Source organism: Dendrobates tinctorius, unplaced genomic scaffold (assembly GCF_039654945.1).
Source record: "Dendrobates tinctorius isolate UK_male_01 unplaced genomic scaffold, ASM3965494v1 ptg000062l, whole genome shotgun sequence".
Lineage (NCBI taxonomy): Eukaryota > Metazoa > Chordata > Amphibia > Anura > Dendrobatidae > Dendrobates > Dendrobates tinctorius.
Window position 1 is genome coordinate 13,932,790 of NW_027361730.1, and position 23,065 is coordinate 13,955,854.

At 46.1% G+C, this 23,065-nt stretch overlaps 1 protein-coding gene across 5 annotated transcripts in view; it reads left to right on the forward strand.

Annotated features, from left to right (window-relative positions):
* Positions 1 to 23,065, forward strand: part of CIMAP1B (ciliary microtubule associated protein 1B) — a 166,274-nt gene that overhangs the window by 134,696 nt on the left and 8,513 nt on the right. For 3 of the 5 annotated variants that reach the window (XM_073579299.1, XM_073579300.1, XM_073579298.1), the window contains exons 2-3: positions 17,034 to 17,191; positions 18,796 to 18,999. In XM_073579299.1, the coding sequence (XP_073435400.1) occupies positions 17,083 to 17,191; positions 18,796 to 18,999 (313 nt within the window). In that variant the 5' untranslated portion in view covers positions 17,034 to 17,082. Of the gene's footprint in view, positions 1 to 2,552; positions 2,747 to 13,049; positions 13,519 to 17,033; positions 17,192 to 18,795; positions 19,000 to 23,065 lie in introns of those variants that run through there. The other 2 variants (XM_073579296.1, XM_073579297.1) reach the window with 2 other exon arrangements.

A 23,065-nucleotide genomic window follows, 5' to 3' on the forward strand; every position in this document is an offset into this window, starting at 1 on the left:
TGAACTCTCTGAGAAAGTTCACAAACCAAATCCGCACAGCAAAAACGCATTAAAATCCGCTCATCATGCCCATCTCCTGTTCTCAACACAGGCCCTCATCATCCTCATCTCCCCTTCTCCACACAGCTGCTCAACATCTGAATCTTCCCTTCTCCACACAGGCCAACAACATCCTCATCTCCCCTTCTACACACAGCCCCTCATCATTCTCATCTCCCCTTCTCCACACAACCCCTCATCATCCTTATCTCCCCTTCTCCACATAGCCCACATCATCTCCCTTCTCCGCACAGCCCCTCTTCCTCATGATCTCCCCTGCTCAACACAGCCCCTCATCCTCAGCTCCCTTTCTCCACACAGCCCCTCATCATCCTCATCTCCCCTTCTCCAAACAGCCCCTCATCATCCTCATCTCCCCTTCTCCAAACAGCCCCTCATCATCCTCATCTCCCGTTCTCCACACAGGCCCTCATTATCCTCATCTCCCCTTCTCCACACAGACCCTCATCATCCTCATCTCCCCTTCTCCACACAGCCCCTCATCATCCTCATCTCCCCTTCTCCAAACAGCCCCTCATCATCCTCATCTCCCGTTCTCCACACAGGCCCTCATCTCCCCTTCTCCACACAGCCCCTCATCATCCTCATCTCCCCTTCTCCACACAGCCCCTCATCATCCTCATCTCCCCTTCTTCACACAGCCCCTCATCATCCTCATCTCCCCTTCTCCACACAGCCCCTCATCATCCTCCTCTCACCTTCTCCAAACAGCCCCTCATCATCATCTCCCGTTCTCCACACAGGCCCTCATCATCATCTCCACACAGCCCCTCATCATCCTCATCTCCCCTTCTCCACACAGCCCCTCATCATCCTCCTCTCCCCTTCTCCAAACAACCCCTCATCATCATCTCCCGTTCTCCACACAGGCCCTCATTATCCTCATCTCCACACAGCTCCTCATCATCCTCCTCTCCCCTTCTCCAAACAGCCCCTCATAATAATAATAATAATAATCTTTATATAGCGCCAACATATTCCGCAGCGCTTTACAGTTTAACAGTTTCAAAACACAACAGTCATAAGTAACAACGCTAACAATACAATAATTAAAGCAAAATAAGACGAAATAAGACGACCCTGCTCGTGAGAGCTTACAATCTACAATGAGGTGGGGGAGATACAGAGTACAGGTGTGTGTATACAATGGTGTATTTACAATGAAGGTCCAGCCATCTTGCGGGAGTGAAGGATGGATGGAGATAGTGAATGGGCTACACACGCACACTTACACAGAGAATGACTTTGATTAGTGAATGTGATAGGCAGCTCTGAACAGGTGTGTTTTGAGGGAGCGCCTAAAACTATGCAAATTGTGGATAGTCCTGATTTCTTGGGGTAGAGCATTCCAGAGGATAGGAGCAGCACGGGAGAAGTCTTGGAGTCGGGAGTGGGAGGTACGGATTAGTGCAGAGGTTAGTCGAAAGTCGTTTGCAGAGCGCAGCGATCGGCTAGGCCGATAGACAGAAATGAGGGAGGAGATGTAAGGGGGTGCCGCACTGTGGAGAGCTTTGTGGGTGAGAACAAGTACTTTGAATTGGATCCTATAATGAATGGGCAGCCAGTGTAAGGACTGGCGAAGAGCGGACGCGTCCGAGTACCGATTACCCAGATGGACGATCCTGGCCGCTGCATTAAGTATGGACTGGAGAGGGGATAGTCGAGTGACGGGGAGGCCAATTAATAGAGCATTGCAGTAATCCAGGCGGGAGTGGATCAATGCAACAGTGAGGGTTTTTGTTGTTTCCATAGTGAGAAAAGGGCGGATTCTAGAGATGTTCTTTAGGTGTAAGCGGCAGGAGCGGGCAAGGGATTGTATATGGGATGTGAAGGAGAGATTGGTGTCAAACATAACACCCAGACAGCGTGCCTGCTGCCGGGGTGTTATTGTGGTGCCACCCACGGAGAGGGAAATGTCAGATCATCACGGAGAGGGAAATGTCATCATCATCTCCCGTTCTCCACACAGGCCCTCATTATCCTCAGCTCCCTTTCTCCACACAGCCGCTCATCATCTTCAGCTCCCTTTCTGAACACAGCCCGTCATCATCCTCATCTCCCCTTCTCCACACAGCCACTCATCATCCTCAGCTCTTTCTCCACACAGCTCCTCATCATCCTCAGCTCTTTCTCCACACAGCCCCTCATCATCCTCATCTCCCCTTCTCTGCACAGCCCCTCATCATCACCTTCCTCCCACTCAAGCAACATCAACCCTTTTCCAGTGAAAGACCCTCAATAAGAAGATCTATACGAGTAGAAGCGGCCATATCTCTGTGAAACCTCCACCATGCAGCCCCCATATAGTAACATCATCTATGTTTCCATCCTCAGACCACACACACGGAGTCCTGTTTCCTCATTCCCATGTGCACCCAGCTGCATTATACGGCTCCTCGGGCCTCTCCAGCAGCCTCAGCACTGCACAGTGCACAACGGGATCTTCACAGGACTGACGGAGGCCCCGCCTCTTCCGGGATAAGATTGCCTCCGTACATACTACCATGTCACAGGTCTGCCCTGGAGCAGGCCGCAGCGTCGTTACCATGACAGCGGTTACCACGGGTCCTGTTACTAGGAGACCACAAACAATGGCCGCGGTAAAGCCTGGGCTCAGCAGATACTGCACCTCAGTCAGTGCTGCAGCCGGGCGCGGCGGACGCAGGTGGCGGGGACATCACTGCAGGTCAGACATTAATCTTGCCCGGCTCGGGTGTTGTATTAGCGCCCTGTCAGCGGGACACCAAAGCATGCTGGAACATGTCGTCTTCGGAATCCTGGCTGTCTATACAGGGGCATGATAGTGACTCTCAGCTTAGAGCACCGGCACCCCGGCGTTATTACACTCCGGCCCTGATACAATGTTATCAGGAAAATAATCCTCTTTATTATACAAGTGCGAGAGCCGCCGGGAGCCCACCAAGGTCCGGACTCCTCCACATCTCATCGTGACCAAAGCACTGGTCCTGTCGTGATAGTTACCCTATGTGTGAGGTCATTTCATGCCATACAGGGATTATAGTAATGGCTGAGGCAGATTAGAGTAGTCTGTTGTGTCAGAGGGGTATACTGCAATAATAGTGTGTTATTCTATGAAATCACATTACTCAGCCACTGTCTGCCGCATATTAATACACATAGTAATACCTGGGAGGTGGGGGATGATAGGAATAGTAGTGATGGGAGGTGGGGATGTCAGGGGTAGCAGTGATGGGAGGTGGGGATGTCAGGAATAGTAGTGATGGGAGGTGGGGATGTTAGGAATAGTAGTGATGGGAGGAGGGGATGTTAGGAATAGTAGTGATGGGTGGTGGGTGATGATAGGAATAGTAGTGATGGAAGGTGGGGATGTTAGGAATAGTAGTGATGGAGGTGGGGATGTTTGGAATAGTAGTGATGGGAGGAGGGGATGTTAGGAATAGTAGTGATGGAGGTGGGGATGTTAGGAATAGTAGTGATGGGAGGTGGGGGATGATAGGAATAGTAGTGATGGGAGGTGGGGATGTTAGGAATAGTAGTGATGGAGGTGGGGATGTTAGGAATAGTAGTGATGGGTGGTGGGTGATGATAGGAATAGTAGTGATGGGTGGTGGGGATAATAGGAATAGTAGTGATGGGTGGTGGGGGATGATAGGAATAGTAGTGATGGGTGGTGGGTGATGATAGGAATAGTAGTGATGGGAGGTGGGGATGATAAGAATAGTAGTGATGGGAGGTGGGGATGATAGGAATAGTAGTGATGGGAGGTGGGGATGATAGGAATAGTAGTGATGGGAGGTGGGTGATTATAGGAATAGTAGTAATGGGAGGTGGGGATGATAGGAATAGTAGTGATGGGAGGTGGGCATGATAGGAATAGTAGTGATGGGAGGTGGGGATGATAGGAATAGTAGTGATGGGAGGTGGGGATGATAGGAATAGTAGTGATGGGAGGTGGGTGATTATAGGAATAGTAGTGATGGGAGGTGGGGATGATAGGAATAGTAGTGATGGGAGGTGGGCATGATAGGAATAGTAGTGATGGGAGGTGGGGATGATAGGAATAGTAGTGATGGGAGCTGGGGATGATAGGAATAGTAGTGATGGGAGGTGGATGATGATAGGAATAGTAGTGATGGAGGTGGGAATGTTAGGAATAGTAGTGATGGGAGGTGGGGATGTTAGGAATAGTAGTAATGGGAGGTGGGGATGATAGGAATAGTAGTGATGGGAGGTGGGTGATGACAGGAATAGTAATGGGAGTTGGGGATGTCAGAAATAGTAGTGATGGGAGGTGGGTGATGATAGGAATAGTAGTGATGGGAGGTGGGTGATGATAGGAATAGTAGTGATGGGAGGTGGGTGATGATAGGAATAGTAGTGATGGGTGGTGGGTGATTATAGGAATAGTAGTGATGGGAGGTGGGTGATGATAGGAATAGTAGTGATGGGAGGTGGGGATGATAGGAATAGTAGTGATGGGTGGTGGGGGATGTTAGGAATAGTAGTGATGGGAGGTGGGGATGTTAGGAATAGTAGTGAAGGAGGTGGGGATGTTAGGAATAGTAGTGATGGGTGGTGGGTGATGATAGGAATAGTAGTGATGGGAGGTGGGGATGATAGGAATAGTAGTGATGGGAGGTGGGGATGATAGGAATAGTAGTGATGGGAGGTGGGTGATGATAGGAATAGTAGTGATGGGAGGTGGGTGATGATAGGAATAGTAGTGATGGGTGGTGGGTGATGATAGGAATAGTAGTGATGGGAGGTGGGTGATGATAGGAATAGTAGTGATGGGAGGTGGGTGATTATAGGAATAGTAGTAATGGGAGGTGGGGATGATAGGAATAGTAGTGATGGGAGGTGGGCATGATAGGAATAGTAGTGATGGGAGGTGGGGATGATAGGAATAGTAGTGATGGGAGGTGGGGATGATAGGAATAGTAGTGATGGGAGGTGGATGATGATAGGAATAGTAGTGATGGAGGTGGGAATGTTAGGAATAGTAGTAATGGGAGGTGGGGATGATAGGAATAGTAGTGATGGGAGGTGGGTGATTATAAGAATAGTAGTAATGGGAGGTGGGGATGATAGGAATAGTAGTGATGGGAGGTGGGGATGATAGGAATAGTAGTGATGGGAGGTGGGGATGTTAGGAATAGTAGTGATGGGAGGTGGGTGATGACAGGAATAGTAGTGATGGGAGTTGGGGATGTCAGAAATGGTAGTGATGGGAGGTGGGTGATGATAGGAATAGTAGTGATGGGAGGTGGGTGATGATAGGAATAGTAGTGATGGGAGGTGGGGATGATAGGAATAGTAGTGATGGGAGGTGGGGATGTTAGGAATAGTAGTGATGGGAGGTGGGTGATGATAGGAATAGTAGTGATGGGAGTTGGGGATGTCAGAAATAGTAGTGATGGGAGGTGGGTGATGATAGGAATAGTAGTGATGGGAGGTGGGTGATGATAGGAATAGTAGTGATGGGAGGTGGGTGATGATAGGAATAGTAGTGATGGGAGGTGGGTGATGATAGGAATAGTAGTGATGGGAGGTGGGTGATTATAGGAATAGTAGTGATGGGAGGTGGGTGATTATAGGAATAGTAGTGATGGAGGTGGGTGATGATAGGAATAGTAGTGATGGGAGGTGGGGATGATAGGAATAGTAGTGATGGGAGGTGGGGATGTTAGGAATAGTAGTAATGGGAGGTGGGGATGATAGGAATAGTAGTGATGGGAGGTGGGTGATGACAGGAATAGTAATGGGAGTTGGGGATGTCAGAAATAGTAGTGATGGGAGGTGGGTGATGATAGGAATAGTAGTGATGGGAGGTGGGTGATGATAGGAATAGTAGTGATGGGAGGTGGGTGATGATAGGAATAGTAGTGATGGGTGGTGGGTGATTATAGGAATAGTAGTGATGGGAGGTGGGTGATGATAGGAATAGTAGTGATGGGAGGTGGGGATGATAGGAATAGTAGTGATGGGTGGTGGGGGATGTTAGGAATAGTAGTGATGGGAGGTGGGGATGTTAGGAATAGTAGTGAAGGAGGTGGGGATGTTAGGAATAGTAGTGGTGGGTGATGATAGGAATAGTAGTGATGGGAGGTGGGGATGATAGGAATAGTAGTGATGGGAGGTGGGGATGATAGGAATAGTAGTGATGGGAGGTGGGTGATGATAGGAATAGTAGTGATGGGAGGTGGGTGATGATAGGAATTGTAGTGATGGGTGGTGGGTGATGATAGGAATAGTAGTGATGGGAGGTGGGTGATGATAGGAATAGTAGTGATGGGAGGTGGGTGATTATAGGAATAGTAGTAATGGGAGGTGGGGATGATAGGAATAGTAGTGATGGGAGGTGGGCATGATAGGAATAGTAGTGATGGGAGGTGGGGATGATAGGAATAGTAGTGATGGGAGGTGGGGATGATAGGAATAGTAGTGATGGGAGGTGGGGATGATAGGAATAGTAGTGATGGGAGGTGGATGATGATAGGAATAGTAGTGATGGAGGTGGGAATGTTAGGAATAGTAGTAATGGGAGGTGGGGATGATAGGAATAGTAGTGATGGGAGGTGGGTGATTATAAGAATAGTAGTAATGGGAGGTGGGGATGATAGGAATAGTAGTGATGGGAGGTGGGGATGATAGGAATAGTAGTGATGGGAGGTGGGGATGTTAGGAATAGTAGTGATGGGAGGTGGGTGATGACAGGAATAGTAGTGATGGGAGTTGGGGATGTCAGAAATAGTAGTGATGGGAGGTGGGTGATGATAGGAATAGTAGTGATGGGAGGTGGGTGATGATAGGAATAGTAGTGATGGGAGGTGGGGATGATAGGAATAGTAGTGATGGGAGGTGGGGATGTTAGGAATAGTAGTGATGGGAGGTGGGTGATGATAGGAATAGTAGTGATGGGAGTTGGGGATGTCAGAAATAGTAGTGATGGGAGGTGGGTGATGATAGGAATAGTAGTGATGGGAGGTGGGTGATGATAGGAATAGTAGTGATGGGAGGTGGGTGATGATAGGAATAGTAGTGATGGGAGGTGGGTGATTATAGGAATAGTAGTGATGGGAGGTGGGTGATTATAGGAATAGTAGTGATGGGTGGTGGGTGATGATAGGAATAGTAGTGATGGGAGGTGGGGATGATAGGAATAGTATTGATGGGTGGTGGGGGATGTTAGGAATAGTAGTGATGGGAGGTGGGGATGTTAGGAATAGTAGTGAAGGAGGTGGGGATGTTAGGAATAGTAGTGATGGGTGATGATAGGAATAGTAGTGATGGGAGGTGGGGATGATAGGAATAGTAGTGATGGGAGGTGGGGATGATAGGAATAGTAGTGATGGGAGGTGGGGGATGATAGGAATAGTAGTGATGGGAGGTGGGGGATGTTAGGAATAGTAGTGATGGGAGGTGGGGATGATAGGAATAGTAGTGATGGGAGGTGGGGATGATAGGAATAGTAGTGATGGGTGGTGGGGATGTTAGGAATAGTAGTGATGGGAGGTGGGGATGATAGGAATAGTAGTGATGGGAGGTGGGTGATTATAAGAATAGTAGTAATGGGAGGTGGGGATGATAGGAATAGTAGTGATGGGAGGTGGGGATGATAGGAATAGTATTGATGGGTGGTGGGGGATGTTAGGAATAGTAGTGATGGGAGGTGGGGATGTTAGGAATAGTAGTGAAGGAGGTGGGGATGTTAGGAATAGTAGTGATGGGTGGTGGGTGATGATAGGAATAGTAGTGATGGGTGGTGGGGATGATAGGAATAGTAGTGATGGGTGGTGAGGATGATAGGAATAGTAGTAATGGGAGGTGGGGATGTTAGGAATAGTAGTGATGGGTGGTGGGTGATGATAGGAATAGTAGTGATGGGTGGTGGGGATGATAGGAATAGTAGTGATGGGAGGTGGGGATGTTAGGAATAGTAGTGATGGGTGGTGGGTGATGATAGGAATAGTAGTGATGGGTGGTGGGGATGATAGGAATAGTAGTGATGGGAGGTGAGGATGATAGGAATAGTAGTAATGGGAGGTGGGGATGATAGGAATAGTAGTGATGGGAGGTGGGGATGATAGGAATAGTAGTAATGGGAGGTGGGGATGATAGGAATAGTAGTGATGGGAGGTGGGGATGATAGGAATAGTAGTGATGGGAGGTGGGGGATGTTAGGAATAGTAGTGATGGGAGGTGGGGATGTTAGGAATAGTAGTGAAGGAGGTGGGGATGATAGGAATAGTAGTGATGGGAGGTGGGGGATGATAGGAATAGTAGTGATGGGAGGTGGGGGATGTTAGGAATAGTAGTGATGGGAGGTGGGGATGTTAGGAATAGTAGTGATGGGAGGTGGGGATGATAGGAATAGTAGTGATGGGAGGTGGGTGATTATAAGAATAGTAGTAATGGGAGGTGGGGATGATAGGAATAGTAGTCATGGGAGGTGGGGATGATAGGAATAGTGGTGGTGGGGGATGTTAGGAATAGTAGTGATGGGAGGTGGGGATGTTAGGAATAGTAGTGAAGGAGGTGGGGATGTTAGGAATAGTAGTGATGGGTGGTGGGTGATGATAGGAATAGTAGTAATGGGAGGTGGGGATGATAGGAATAGTAGTGATGGGAGGTGGGGATGATAGGAATAGTAGTGATGGGAGGTGGGGATGATAGGAATAGTAGTGATGGGAGGTGGGGGATGTTAGGAATAGTAGTGATGGGAGGTGGGGATGTTAGGAATAGTAGTGAAGGAGGTGGGGATGATAGGAATAGTAGTGATGGGAGGTGGGGATGTTAGGAATAGTAGTGAAGGAGGTGGGGATGATAGGAATAGTAGTGATGGGAGGTGGGGATGATAGGAATAGTAGTGATGGGAGGTGGGGGATGATAGGAATAGTAGTGATGGGAGGTGGGGGATGTTAGGAATAGTAGTGATGGGAGGTGGGGATGTTAGGAATAGTAGTGATGGGAGTTGGGGATGATAGGAATAGTAGTGATGGGAGGTGGGTGATTATAAGAATAGTAGTAATGGGAGGTGGGGATGATAGGAATAGTAGTGATGGGAGGTGGGGATGATAGGAATAGTAGTGATGGGTGGTGGGGGATGTTAGGAATTGTAGTGATGGGAGGTGGGGATGTTAGGAATAGTAGTGACGGAGGTGGGGATGTTAGGAATAGTAGTGATGGGTGGTGGGTGATGATAGGAATAGTAGTGATGGGAGGTGGGGATGATAGGAATAGTAGTGATGGGAGGTGAGGATGATAGGAATAGTAGTAATGGGAGGTGGGGATGATAGGAATAGTAGTGATGGGAGGTGGGGATGATAGGAATAGTAGTAATGGGAGGTGGGGATGATAGGAATAGTAGTGATGGGAGGTGGGGATGATAGGAATAGTAGTGATGGGAGGTGAGGATGATAGGAATAGTAGTGATGGGAGGTGGGGATGATAGGAATAGTAGTGATGGGAGGTGGGTGATTATAAGAATAGTAGTAATGAGAGGTGGGGATGATAGGAATAGTAGTGATGGGAGGTGGGGATGATAGGAATAGTAGTGATGGGTGGTGGGGATGTTAGGAATAGTAGTGAAGGAGGTGGGGATGTTAGGAATAGTAGTGATGGGTGGTGGGTGATGATAGGAATAGTAGTGATGGGAGGTGGGGATGATAGGAATAGTAGTCATGGGAGGTGAGGATGATAGGAATAGTAGTGATGGGAGGTGGGGATGTTAGGAATAGTAGTGATGGGAGGTGGGGATGTTAGGAATAGTAGTGAAGGAGGTGGGGATGTTAGCAATAGTAGTGATGGGTGGTGGGTGATGATAGGAATAGTAGTGATGGGAGGTGGGGATGATAGGAATAGTAGTGATGGGAGGTGAGGATGATAGGAATAGTAGTGATGGGAGGTGGGGATGATAGGAATAGTAGTGATGGGAGGTGGGGATGATAGGAATAGTAGTAATGGGAGGTGGGGATGATAGGAATAGTAGTGATGGGAGGTGGGGATGATAGGAATAGTAGTGATGGGAGGTGGGGATGATAGGAATAGTAGTAATGGGAGGTGGGGATGATAGGAATAGTAGTGATGGGAGGTGGGGATGATAGGAATAGTAGTGATGGGAGGTGGGGATGATAGGAATAGTAGTGATGGGAGGTGGGGGATGTTAGGAATAGTAGTGATGGGAGGTGGGGATGTTAGGAATAGTAGTGAAGGAGGTGGGGATGATAGGAATAGTAGTGATGGGAGGTGGGGATGTTAGGAATAGTAGTGAAGGAGGTGGGGATGATAGGAATAGTAGTGATGGGAGGTGGGGATGATAGGAATAGTAGTGATGGGAGGTGGGGGATGATAGGAATAGTAGTGATGGGAGGTGGGGGATGTTAGGAATAGTAGTGATGGGAGGTGGGGATGTTAGGAATAGTAGTGATGGGAGTTGGGGATGATAGGAATAGTAGTGATGGGAGGTGGGTGATTATAAGAATAGTAGTAATGGGAGGTGGGGATGATAGGAATAGTAGTGATGGGAGGTGGGGATGATAGGAATAGTAGTGATGGGTGGTGGGGGATGTTAGGAATTGTAGTGATGGGAGGTGGGGATGTTAGGAATAGTAGTGAAGGAGGTGGGGATGTTAGGAATAGTAGTGATGGGTGGTGGGTGATGATAGGAATAGTAGTGATGGGAGGTGGGGATGATAGGAATAGTAGTGATGGGAGGTGAGGATGATAGGAATAGTAGTAATGGGAGGTGGGGATGATAGGAATAGTAGTGATGGGAGGTGGGGATGATAGGAATAGTAGTAATGGGAGGTGGGGATGATAGGAATAGTAGTGATGGGAGGTGGGGATGATAGGAATAGTAGTGATGGGAGGTGAGGATGATAGGAATAGTAGTGATGGGAGGTGGGGATGATAGGAATAGTAGTGATGGGAGGTGGGTGATTATAAGAATAGTAGTAATGGGAGGTGGGGATGATAGGAATAGTAGTGATGGGAGGTGGGGATGATAGGAATAGTAGTGATGGGTGGTGGGGGATGTTAGGAATAGTAGTGATGGGAGGTGGGGATGATAGGAATAGTAGTGATGGGTGGTGGGGATGATAGGAATAGTAGTGATGGGAGGTGGGTGATGATAGGAATAGTAGTGAAGGAGGTGGGGATGTTAGGAATAGTAGTGATGGGTGGTGGGTGATGATAGGAATAGTAGTGATGGGAGGTGGGGATGATAGGAATAGTAGTGATGGGAGGTGGGGATGATAGGAATAGTAGTGATGGGTGGTGGGGATGATAGGAATAGTAGTGATGGGAGGTGGGTGATGATAGGAATAGTAGTGATGGGAGGTGGGGATGTTAGGAATAGTAGTGAAGGAGGTGGGGATGTTAGGAATAGTAGTGATGGGTGGTGGGTGATGATAGGAATAGTAGTGATGGGAGGTGGGGATGATAGGAATAGTAGTGATGGGAGGTGAGGATGATAGGAATAGTAGTGATGGGAGGTGGGGATGATAGGAATAGTAGTGATGGGAGGTGGGGATGATAGGAATAGTAGTAATGGGAGGTGGGGATGATAGGAATAGTAGTGATGGGAGGTGGGGATGATAGGAATAGTAGTGATGGGAGGTGAGGATGATAGGAATAGTAGTGATGGGAGGTGGGGATGATAGGAATAGTAATGATGGGAGGTGGGGGATGATAGGAATAGTAGTGATGGGAGGTGGGGATGATAGGAATAGTAGTGATGGGAGGTGGGGATGATAGGAATAGTAGTGATGGGAGGTGGGGATGATAGGAATAGTAGTGATGGGAGGTGGGGATGATAGGAATAGTAGTGATGGGAGGTGGGGATGATAGGAATAGTAGTGATGGGAGGTGGGGATGATAGGAATAGTAGTGATGGGAGGTGGGGATGATAGGAATAGTAGTGATGGGAGGTGGGGATGATAGGAATAGTAGTGATGGGAGGTGGGGATGATAGGAATAGTAGTGATGGGAGGTGGGGATGATAGGAATAGTAGTGATGGGAGGTGGGGATGATAGGAATAGTAGTGATGGGAGGTGGGGATGATAGGAATAGTAGTGATGGGAGGTGGGGATGATAGGAATAGTAGTGATGGGAGGTGGGGATGATAGGAATAGTAGTGATGGGAGGTGGGGATGTTAGGGATTCTGCCTTATTTTGGGTTATGATTAGTACTGAGCAGGTTTAGTGGCAGGCACTAGGCCCTTGTGAAAAGCTCTGCGATATACTATGTGGTCTGTAGACTGCTGCCTGTCATGTGGCCCCAGCAGAATTCCCATCCGACCTCACAAGGGACCACCAGAATATAGTGCAGCCCTCTGATTGAGCTTCACTTCAGTGCTGTTAGTAGGGTATCGGTAGATTGCACATACATGTGCCAGGGCTGTATGTGACGTCCTGCTGTACTGGAGAAGTGTATAGCGATGGAGCCGCCCAGTCCCCTAATTTACCCACTGTCCACCTTTTCTTTCATGTTATGAGCGGCTGGCATCTAGGCCAATGCCATCAGACACAAGTAATAGATACATTGCCATCACCAGGTAGTAAGGGATATTAGGCTGAACGCGCTGTACAGGTCCAGTGTGTGGGTCATGCTGAAACTTGTAGTTCCCTTCCACTAGCATTGAATATGATAATAAAGCTGTCTGCCTCCATGACTGTATTTTTATGAAGAATTAGGTTAGCATTGGCATCAGGAACGCTCCTCGTACATACAGTGAGCCCACCATTCACCTGCTGGGGTCTGTTTGGCCTCTCACCGTTTTATTTTTACTGTATAGGAAAGTGACTCCATTTCTCTGCAGCGGGGGCCACTCCAACATAGGGACAGACGGAAGGGAGTATGACCGCAGAATCACATTATTATATGGGCGTCGCCTGTTCCCATAAGACTCGCAGGTCTGCTCGGGCGCCGTAGACACAACATTGTTAAATTCGGTCGCTTAGACTCTTTACAGTGGAATGTTCTCACGGGCTTCTTAGAAAGCTGAAAAAGCCATGTAAGAAAAAACAGTTGTGTTTATTTTAATGTTTTCTTTTGGATGGGACCTTTTCCTGCTTCAGTGACTCCGTAGTAAAATTTGGATTTTTTTTCAAGCAGAGACACCTCAAGTATAGGCGTGTTACATTTTTCCTGTAATATAGAGCACCGTGGGCAATTTTGGCGCCGTTTCCCATTGAGATGAATAGGACGCTTATTCAAAGCTTTTTTTATGTGGGTTTTGGAGCACAGTGAGCTCTAAAATCCACATCACTAAATCCGTGTGAGCCGACCCCCAGAGCTGGGAGTCATTCCAACGTCCCGGAGTCACAGTTCTCGGCTTTTCTCGCACCCATTATAGCCTATGCAGCTGTTCACATGGCCGTGAGTTTTTGCGGCCCAAGTGATTTGCAAAAAAATTCTGGAAATTTGTCCGTTTTTTATTTGACTCACCAATCAAAATCCACATCGGAAAACGGTAAGTCGTGGATGATGGGGGTGGAAGTGATTTTCCTTGCTGACGTTATAACATGGAGGGGGCAGCGACAGCACGTTTCATTTGGTCACTAATTGATGGTGGCGGTTTCGCTCTGACATCCTTTGGTTGCCGGTGTGGACGCTGCTGCTCTTTGTGTTGAGCTTTGTTGCTACGCGCCTTTTTGCTTCTTGAGTGAATGTGGTGAATACAGTTTGTTTTAGTAACAGCCGCACAGATTTCCTGGTAACCGGGGACACATTGTGTTGGTGTCGATGCTGGCTACCAGCGCTCCACACTGATTTCTGCTGAGATGGAGGGATGCACGCTCTACCGGCACAGGACCTTGAGCCCTAATATAGCTTGTATATACTGTATAAAGCATGACAATAACCGTAGGAATGCGTACGGGGACAAATACTATAAAAACAATTCTACTGACCCCAACATCCAAAAGTCTGTGTGTGTTGCAAAATAAGTGAACTGAAGACTTACATCATAACAGTACTGGGCAGGTAGAAGTCTGAAGAGCACCTTGTGCAGGTAGAAGTCTGAAGACCACCTTGTGCAGACCCTGTGCACAAGATGCAAGAAAACCCGGAGCCGGACCCCATCTGTTATACGTAGTCACGGTCTGCCTATGACAACGGAGATTAATATTGTTTTATTCCTTGTATGTCCTGATCAAAGCCGATTGCTGCATACAAGAGGAAAGCAAAGGACAGGACCCCCATTATATCTCAGGATAATCCCCTATACTCAACACAGCCCACCCAGTGGGTCCGTAGTGCTTTCCCTGATTCTTCTTGTTAGCCCATAATTTAAGGGGTTGTCAGGTTATAATTTATTGATTGGTGCTGGATCTGACAACTGAGACTCACACTAAGGCTAATCCGCCGCTCTGCTTTTTCCAGCAGCCCCATAGAGAATTAACTGATTGGTGATACGGTATGTGCACTGCTGCCGTTTTCTGCCTCTCATTGCGGCTCCCACTGACCGGACACCCCAGATCAATAAGTTATAAGTGATGAGCGAAGGTGCTGGGATAAGGTGTTATCTGAGCATGCTCGTGTGCTAACCGAGTGTCTTCAGCGTGCTCGAATAATATGTTCGAGTTCCCGTGGCTGCATGTCTCCTGGATGTTAGACAGCCGCAACACATGCAGGGATTGCCTTATTGTTAGACGGCCGCGAGACATGCAGCCGTGGGGACTCAAACATATTATTCGAGCATGCCGACGACGCTCGGTTAGCACACAAGCATGCTCAGATTACACCGTATCCAAGGACATTTGCTCATCACTAGTTACCTACCTAATGGATAGGGGATAATTTGTTTTTACAGGAAAAAAACCACTATAATTTTGCCGCAGAAATTACAAAAAAAAATCCCACCACAAACCAAAATACAACAGCCTACATTTATTATGACTCGCGCTTCATATGCCAGTCTACAAAAACAAATAATAATTGGAGTGGAGTTTGCATAATTTATTAAAAGATGCAAGCCTCTTAAAAAAATTGGATTTCTGAAAGTGTGAGATGGGGGAGTAAGGTGTCAGAATAAACTAAAGTCATCCAGGACATTGTGTCCTATTTTCTGGCCCTACTGTTAGAGTTGTCCCTTAGTTGGACAGCCCCTTCCTAAAGGTAATCTGTCAGCAGGAATTCACCCCCACCCCAAACTATTTACAGGCACATGTAGCTCTTTCACAGACAAGTTCAGCAATACTTTTACATTGCCAGACACACGGCCGCCATTGATACAGTATGTACCAATAGTTTGTGTGCATATTTTTACTCAGCACTTTTGCATATTATATTATTTGTACTTCAGCCTGCAAACCATGGATATTATTCACTATACATATTTTTATGTACGCCCATTACTATATGTGGCTGTTTTGTGTCTCCAGTTTTTGGGGGAAACCTTGTTATTTGAATTAATAAAAATGTTCTTGTTTATATGAGACATCATTTTGACTGTTACTATGTGCAAATCTGCAGATTTATTGTGTATACATGTATTATATACAGTTACAGTCTTCATTACCATTAGTATGTTCTTACTTAGGCTTTTATTTTGTATCTTTAATCCTTTTAAATAATATCAGCGCTAGCTCTGCCATCGATTGTGTGACATTGTTACGCCCCATCAGCGCTGCAGTCTGTCAGTAGCTGCTGATGGGTTGCAGTGCTGGAACAGTGTCCTTGTGGGAGGTGAGGATAATTTATTTTTTCCCTACATGGGGGGGGGGGGCTACAGCATTTAACAAGGGAATGCCCAAGCAGAGGAAAACCAATTTACGGTAATACTTGGGCCAGAAAATAGCATAAACCTCCACCAGGGCCACTTAATCTGCAGTTTTCTGCATAAGTACATATAAAATTTGCATTGTGCCAAAGTGTTGCCTGATCATTGCTGACTTTTTTTGGACTCCTTCTATGCCAATTTGTTTTTTTACAGTGTGGCACAGTACATCAGTGTTAATAAATGTGGGCCAAAAAACTGTGTAGTAAGAAAACTGTTTTTGTTGCCCATATCAACCAATCACAGCCAGGCTTTCATTTATAAAAAGGGTATCGGGAAGTGAAAGCTGCCCTGTCATTGGTTGCTATAGGCAACAAAGGCAGTTACTCTGTTGGCCGGTTTTCATGAATGTCCCCTTTGTAGAGGTATTCCTATATCCCTATACACTATGTATACTAATCATCTGGGGCCACTGTACGTATGGTAGAGAATATTATCAGCAATAATAATAATAATGATGAAACCGGGATAGTTCTTGCTGCAACAGCCATAATACATTAAAGGGAAATTCCCTTATAGGCATCAACAGCAGAATGCACTATAAGCCCCTTACCTTCTGATGAAGCCAAATTAGTGGCGAAACGTGTCAGATAGAGGGGAGGGGGCTTGTGTTTTAGGTCTTAACCATTGTGGTGGCTGTCCCTGGTGCAAGTAAGATGGTGCATACCGGCGACACTCCACCAACATAACTATTGAGTTACAGTGCTCTCAGTACCGAAAAATCCACACATTAGGGACGTGGTCCACCAATTTTATTTTAATAATTTAATTTAGGTTAAATATAGTTTCTCCACCTTCTCCAATGTGACAGTTGGTGAAAATTGGACCGCACTCTAATGGCATCTGTGTGCAGTCTGTTTTTTTTTACGGACCTATAGACTTGCATTATCGATTTTGATCCAACCCTTGGATCAATATCAGACATGTCTTCCGTGGATGGGTCGGGCTGTGAAAAATCACGGACATGTAAATGGCCCCATAGACTATCACAGATGCTATCTATAAAATAGGGATCTCTGAATGAGCCCTAATACGGTGTGTACCACCAGCATGAAAGAAAATGGGAATAGACGTGTGCCAGATCATACTGGTGGAATGATACCTGTTATAACGCTAGTCCCTCGGTAATGGCAATGTGTATTATAGAGGGTGGTAGGTTAGCGAGGTGAGTGACGTGTCTTTTACTCTCTCTCTATTCTCTTTTCCAGCCGTACTCCATCCCTGTGTATGGTTGTGGCAATCCAGCATTAGTCCATAATGACTACTGAGGTGCAGATCGGCCCTTGGAGACCACACAGGCCACGGGGCCCAATTGCAGCTTTATACAGCAGCCCAGGACCTAAGTACGCATTGCCGGGGAACACAGGTAAATTCCTGCTGTGTATATGGGGTATTATAACAATCAGGCCGAGAATACATAGGGCCATCCTTATCAATGTATTTTCGCCTTTTTATGCATTGTACTCCGCAATAATGTCTTAGTTGCTGTGTGATATGTATGTTAACCATTTGTATCAACTTTTAAATCCATTTGCAAGTTAGGTTGCAAAAATGGGGTGAGAAGCAGGCCTGATTTAAAGGTTTTATTGGGATAAAGTTGTATTTAATCGGAGACTTGCAGAATACAAACACGGGTGTTACTCACCCTTCCCAGGTCCAGAGATGCATTTCCAGCATTGTTCCAGTCCAAGCCGCATCGGTGACGTCACGACTTCAACGCACAAAACCACTGTAACCAATCACTAGGCTCAGCGACTCAACCATTGTAGATGCCACAAGCCACTGAGCCCAATGATTGCCTGTCAAGGAAGCTGTAATAGTGTAGTTGCACATTGTTTATACCTGGCCATCGATACAGCTGACAATAGCTCATCGGTGAGAGTACTGAGCTTCAGACTCGCACTGTATGGCCGGAGTCAGACCTGCGAGAAACTCGTGCATCAATACCCTGCACTGCCACTGGCACTCGGCCAGAGCGTGCGGCTGCATAGAAATACATGTAGCCACACACTCCGGTCCCGAGTGCCGGCGGCAGTGCCAGGTATTGAGGCGAGAGACTTGCGCGATTTTCTCGCATCACACTCACGTGTGACCCCGGCCTATGTCCTATCCAAGGATATAGCATCAATATGAAAGTAGTGGAGAACCCCTTTAACTTTTGGTAAATGTGGGCAATGCCAATTTTCCCACCAATATCGCCTAATAGCAGAGATAAAAAGAGAGAATATGACGGTGAAATAAAAATGAAGACCCATGGATCACGAAAAAAAAAAACGCAAAAATTACTGTACAAGTTTTTTAATCCACATGTGCAAAAAAAAACAAAACAAAATGTGCTTGGTCAAGAACAATGGGAAATGATCCAGTTTTGAACTGGTTAAAAAATAATTTTTGCAGCTTATGGGTAGGTTGATCCTTTTCCTACACAATCTTTTATTTTAAGGTTTATACGTGGTGGACAGAGAAGCCTGTTCTTAGCTGTTTGCGAAACCTGGCGCTAATGCACCAAGTTGGCAGAGAGCCGCGAGCCACACAATATGGGCCCGCGAGCCACAGGTTGGGGATCCCTGCTCTAGGGGATAGAATCTGCCTACAGGGGCCACCCGGGCTACATTTCTGGTGGGTACGCCCTAGCATTTGTGGCTGATGTATCATTTCCCTCTTATTACCTGAGAGAGTTACTTGGTACATAATAAATATCAGGCCAGCATGTTAGTTTATTATGGCATTTATCCATTGTATAGTACATTGCAAAATGTATCGACATCAATGTAAGGACACGCTACTGCCGCATTCACAGTGGGGAATTTGGGACCCTAATTCTTGCGACCAGGGGTTCCCAACAGTCAGACCTTCATTGATCACACATTTATCACCTATACTGTGAGTAGGTGATAAATGTTTTTTGTGGGAAAACCTCCCTGTTCCTTGTCTTCAGAATGTTATGTACCCCCTATTTTTACCCTACAGGCTTTGTACAGCATGATCCGTGTAAATATCGAGCACCGGCATACAGCTTTGGAAGTCGGCGCTTCAAGTTTGTTGATGACTGTTCTCCGGGCCCAGGGTACTTGGTGCCAGCTAACATCACCATGAGGGGAAAAGATGGCACACCTGCGTATTCTCTCTATGGCAGACCCAGGGATCTCAATATGTTCAATACTCCAGGACCAGGTATAGACTCTGCCCAAAATAGTGACTGATTTAATAGAGGTTCAGAATTTGTACAGTAATGTGTTTAGAGAGGGTGCCTCACCCCCCTCCATCCCCCCCAAAATAAGGCGCATGCTTAAAATTTAAAGTCCATTTTGAGCACTGCTGGTGAGTTTCCTACAGAGCAGTATAGGTCAGATGGACTCGTGCCCTGGACAGCTTGATAGAGTGGCATCTACATATACCCCTACTACAAGGTATTATCACCAGCAGCCTCGGCAGGGTGAAGTTATATATTATGTCACTTGATTTTACTTATGCTAGGCATTTTAGATGTAGTTTATGCCTCGCTCACAAGGTGCTGGTTTAATGGGAAAGGGACATAACTCAAGATGCCTCAAATTGTGCTAAAATTTTACACCAAAATTTGGTCTATGTAAACTAGCCAAGAAGTGGCCTAAAGTTAGACAGGAGTGATTAATAATGTATTATCCAGTGTGAGCCATGTTATGTATTTGTGGCATTTGGTCTAATTTTTGGCCGTTGTTTCTGACACTATTAGTAAATGTGCCCTATTGTTCCTTTCTAAATATCAAAAAACTGACTGTCACATCCAAACATAAATTAGGTGTGAACAGGTGCTTACCTAGAGTCACCAACTCCTATACAATCAAACAAAAGGCAGCACTCTGCAGTGCCATAGCAGGCAAACATGAAATATGAAAATTGAATTGCATTACTGCACTAGAAATATGAAAAATTGAGAATGCTTAGCACATAAATTGGCCAATTCATGTGTACCCGGCAGCCACGATAAGGAGATTCTCGTTGCCAGGACCTAATGCCAATCCTCTCTTAGACTGAAGTCAATATCTCTGTAGAGGGGTAGGATCCTGCTGCAATTAAAAACGCCTGAGGTTAAGGGGCAGAGTGCTTAGTCAGAAGGCTATTTAATACAAATATAAAAAAACTGACCATCGTATCCAAACATAAGTTAGGTGTTAACAGGTTCTTACCTAGAGTCACCAACCCATATACAGTCAAACAAAAAGTAGCACTCTGTAGCGCCATAGCATGCAAACATGAAATATGAAATATTCACATTAGGTTCCCATAAAGATGAAGACTTCAGTCTAAGAGAGGATTAGCATTAGGTCCTGGCAATGAGAATCGCCTTATCGTGGCTGCCGGGTACACATGAATTGGCCAATTTATTCGCTGTGCATTCTCAATTTTTCATATTTGCAGTAATGCCATTCAGTTTTCATATTTCATGTTTGCATGCTATAGTGCTACTTAGTATTGTTCCTTTCTGTCACAGCCAAACTATCTCTCATCTGTTTGCAGATCGATATGATAAATGTCTTTGGCTACAGAAAACAGTGTTCTTGTAGTGTACAATATGATTTCTACTTTAGGGTTGTGTACAAGATTAAAAAAAGAAAGGGTGTGTGAATGGGGCTGACCTGCAATACCAGACATGGCCCATAAACAGGAGTGGCGTGCGCTCTGGGCAATGATCAAAACTTTTTGTCTTGGCAGCACGTTCTACAATGGCAAAAGAAAACATACTTACCTCTTTAATCGCTTGCTGATTTAGCACAGATTTTCTGGTGGTCCCATGCTGGTCTATGTGTACAGGCTTCCAGTGCTAATGTGCTGCACCAGCCCATGGCCATGGTCGTCAGTCAGGGACCTCACTGCTCATGTTCTGCACAGCATGTGACTATTGAGGCCACTAAATGGCTACAGCAGTTACATGCTCATGTGGCATGTCATCGCTGGCCGTCAAATCTTCCCTGCTGGATTGGCAGGTGGAACATAAGAGACTAGTGCTGCATATTTTATTTTGAACATTTGCTGCTCCTCTTTTTTAAATGCTCCGACATCCATTTTAAGCGAAATCCGTACTTCCAACCTATACTCAACCTGGTTGTGTATTTAGCCTCTGTGATGACTATGTCAGCTGTATACCTTAGGCCTCCTTCACACGTGAGTATATAACAGGTTTATGAAAAAAACTGTACCGGTGTCATCTGTGTGTCCCTTCTTACCATCAGTGTGTCATCTGTGTGTCCCTTCTTACTATCAGTGTGTCATCTGTGTGTCCCTTCTTACCATCTCTGTGTCCCTTCTTACCATCAGTGTCATCTGTGTGTCCCTTCTTACCATCATTGTGTGATCCGTGTGTCCCTTTTTACCATCAGTGTGTGATGTGTGTGTCCCTTTTTACCATCAGTGTGTCATCGGTGTCCCTTCTTAACCATCAGTGTTATGAATGAGTCACCGTAGGAGGCAAAAACAGAAATACTAGCTAAGTCCAGAAAACCAGAGAAGTTGGCAGCTATCGGATTGCAGACCCCTGAACCTATCAACAACAACTAGCAGTAGCCGTGGGGGGTTCCTACGGTGCCCTAGACCCCTCGACCACAGCCGGAGAACTAAATAGCCTAAAGACAGAAAGGGAAATCTAAACTGCCCCAGAGCAGACCCCAAAGCAATAAGCAGCCCCCAACATATAATGACGGTGAAGCAAGATGAAAAAACACTCACACAGATAGAAAGATAGGCTGAGCAAATGATGGGGCCCAAGCTAACTAAATAGGACAGGATAGAAAAGCTGCTGTCTGCAATCCGCCAAAACCCTATCAAAACAAGAGCCAACAGACTGATAGGGAAAAAAGCCCTGAAGACGCTAGGCTTCAAAAAGACTATATCAGTACTCAGGTATTTTCTGAAGACAGAGCAAAAAGGAATTCAGCTCACCCCAGCAGGGAATGGCAGAAATCCAGAAAAACAAGGCAAAACAAAACCAAAACACAAATGCAAAAAGCAGAGCAGAAAACTTAGCTTTTGAGGAGCAGGAAACAGACTGGTCTCCTAGAATCCCTCTGAAAAATCACCAGCAAGGCAGAAGGGCGTCGGCTGCCTTATATCCAGTCAGCAATTCCAGTCACCCAGTCATCATCATCCTGCTCAGGTGCTTGGTAATCAGCCTCACTACCTTCCTTCACCAGAAGAGGGAGTTCATCAGACCTCAATGGTGAAGGGGAAAATGAACTCACAACACATCAGTGTGTCATCGGTGTCTCTTTTTACCATCTATGTGTAATCCGCGTGTTCCTTCTTACCATCAGTGTGTCATCTATGTCCATTTTTTACCATCAGTGTGTCATCTGTGTGTCCGTTTTTTACCATCAGTGTGTCAATTGTGTGTCCTGATTTTACCATCGTCGTGTCATCCATGTGTCCCTTTTTTACCATCAGTGTGACATCCGTGTGTCCCTTCTTAACCATCTGTGTGTAATCCATGTGTCCCTTTTTTACCATAAGTATGTCATCCGAGTGTCCGCTTTCACTAGTATGTCATCTGTGTCCATTTTTTACCATCAGTGTGTTTGTTTTTACTATCAGTGTGTCTTCTGTGTGTCCCTTTTTACCATCAGCTTGTCATCCATGTGTCCATTATTACCATCAGTGTGTCATCTGCGTGTCCATTTTCCCCATCAGTGTCCGTTTTTACCATCAGTGCGTCATCTGTGTCCATTTTTTACCATCAGTGTGTCCTGATTTTACCATCTGTGTGTAATCCATGTGTCCCTTTTTTACCATAAGTATGTCATCCGAGTGTCCGCTTTCACCAGTATGTCATCTGTCCATTTTTTACCATCAGTGTGTCATCTGCGTGTCCGTTTTCTCCATCAGTGTCCATTTTTACCATCAGTGTGTCATCTGTGTCCATTTTTTACCATCAGTATGTTTGTTTTTACTATCAGTGTGTCTTCTGTGTGTCCCTTTTTACCATCAGCTTGTCATCCATGTGTCCATTATTACCATCAGTGTGTCATCTGCGTGTCCGTTTTCTCCATCAGTGTCCATTTTTACCATCAGTGTGTCATCTGTATGTCCCGTTTTGCAATCAGTGTTTTTCCGGTATAGAAAAAAGAAAGAAAGAAATTACAAAGTTTCTCCAATACTTTCCATGTTAAACACAGACTGTATACTAATGCCATCTGTATCCTGTGCGTGTTTTTCATAGACCTGTATTGGCCCTTGCTATCCGTGCTGCGGACATGTCTCCGTGAGT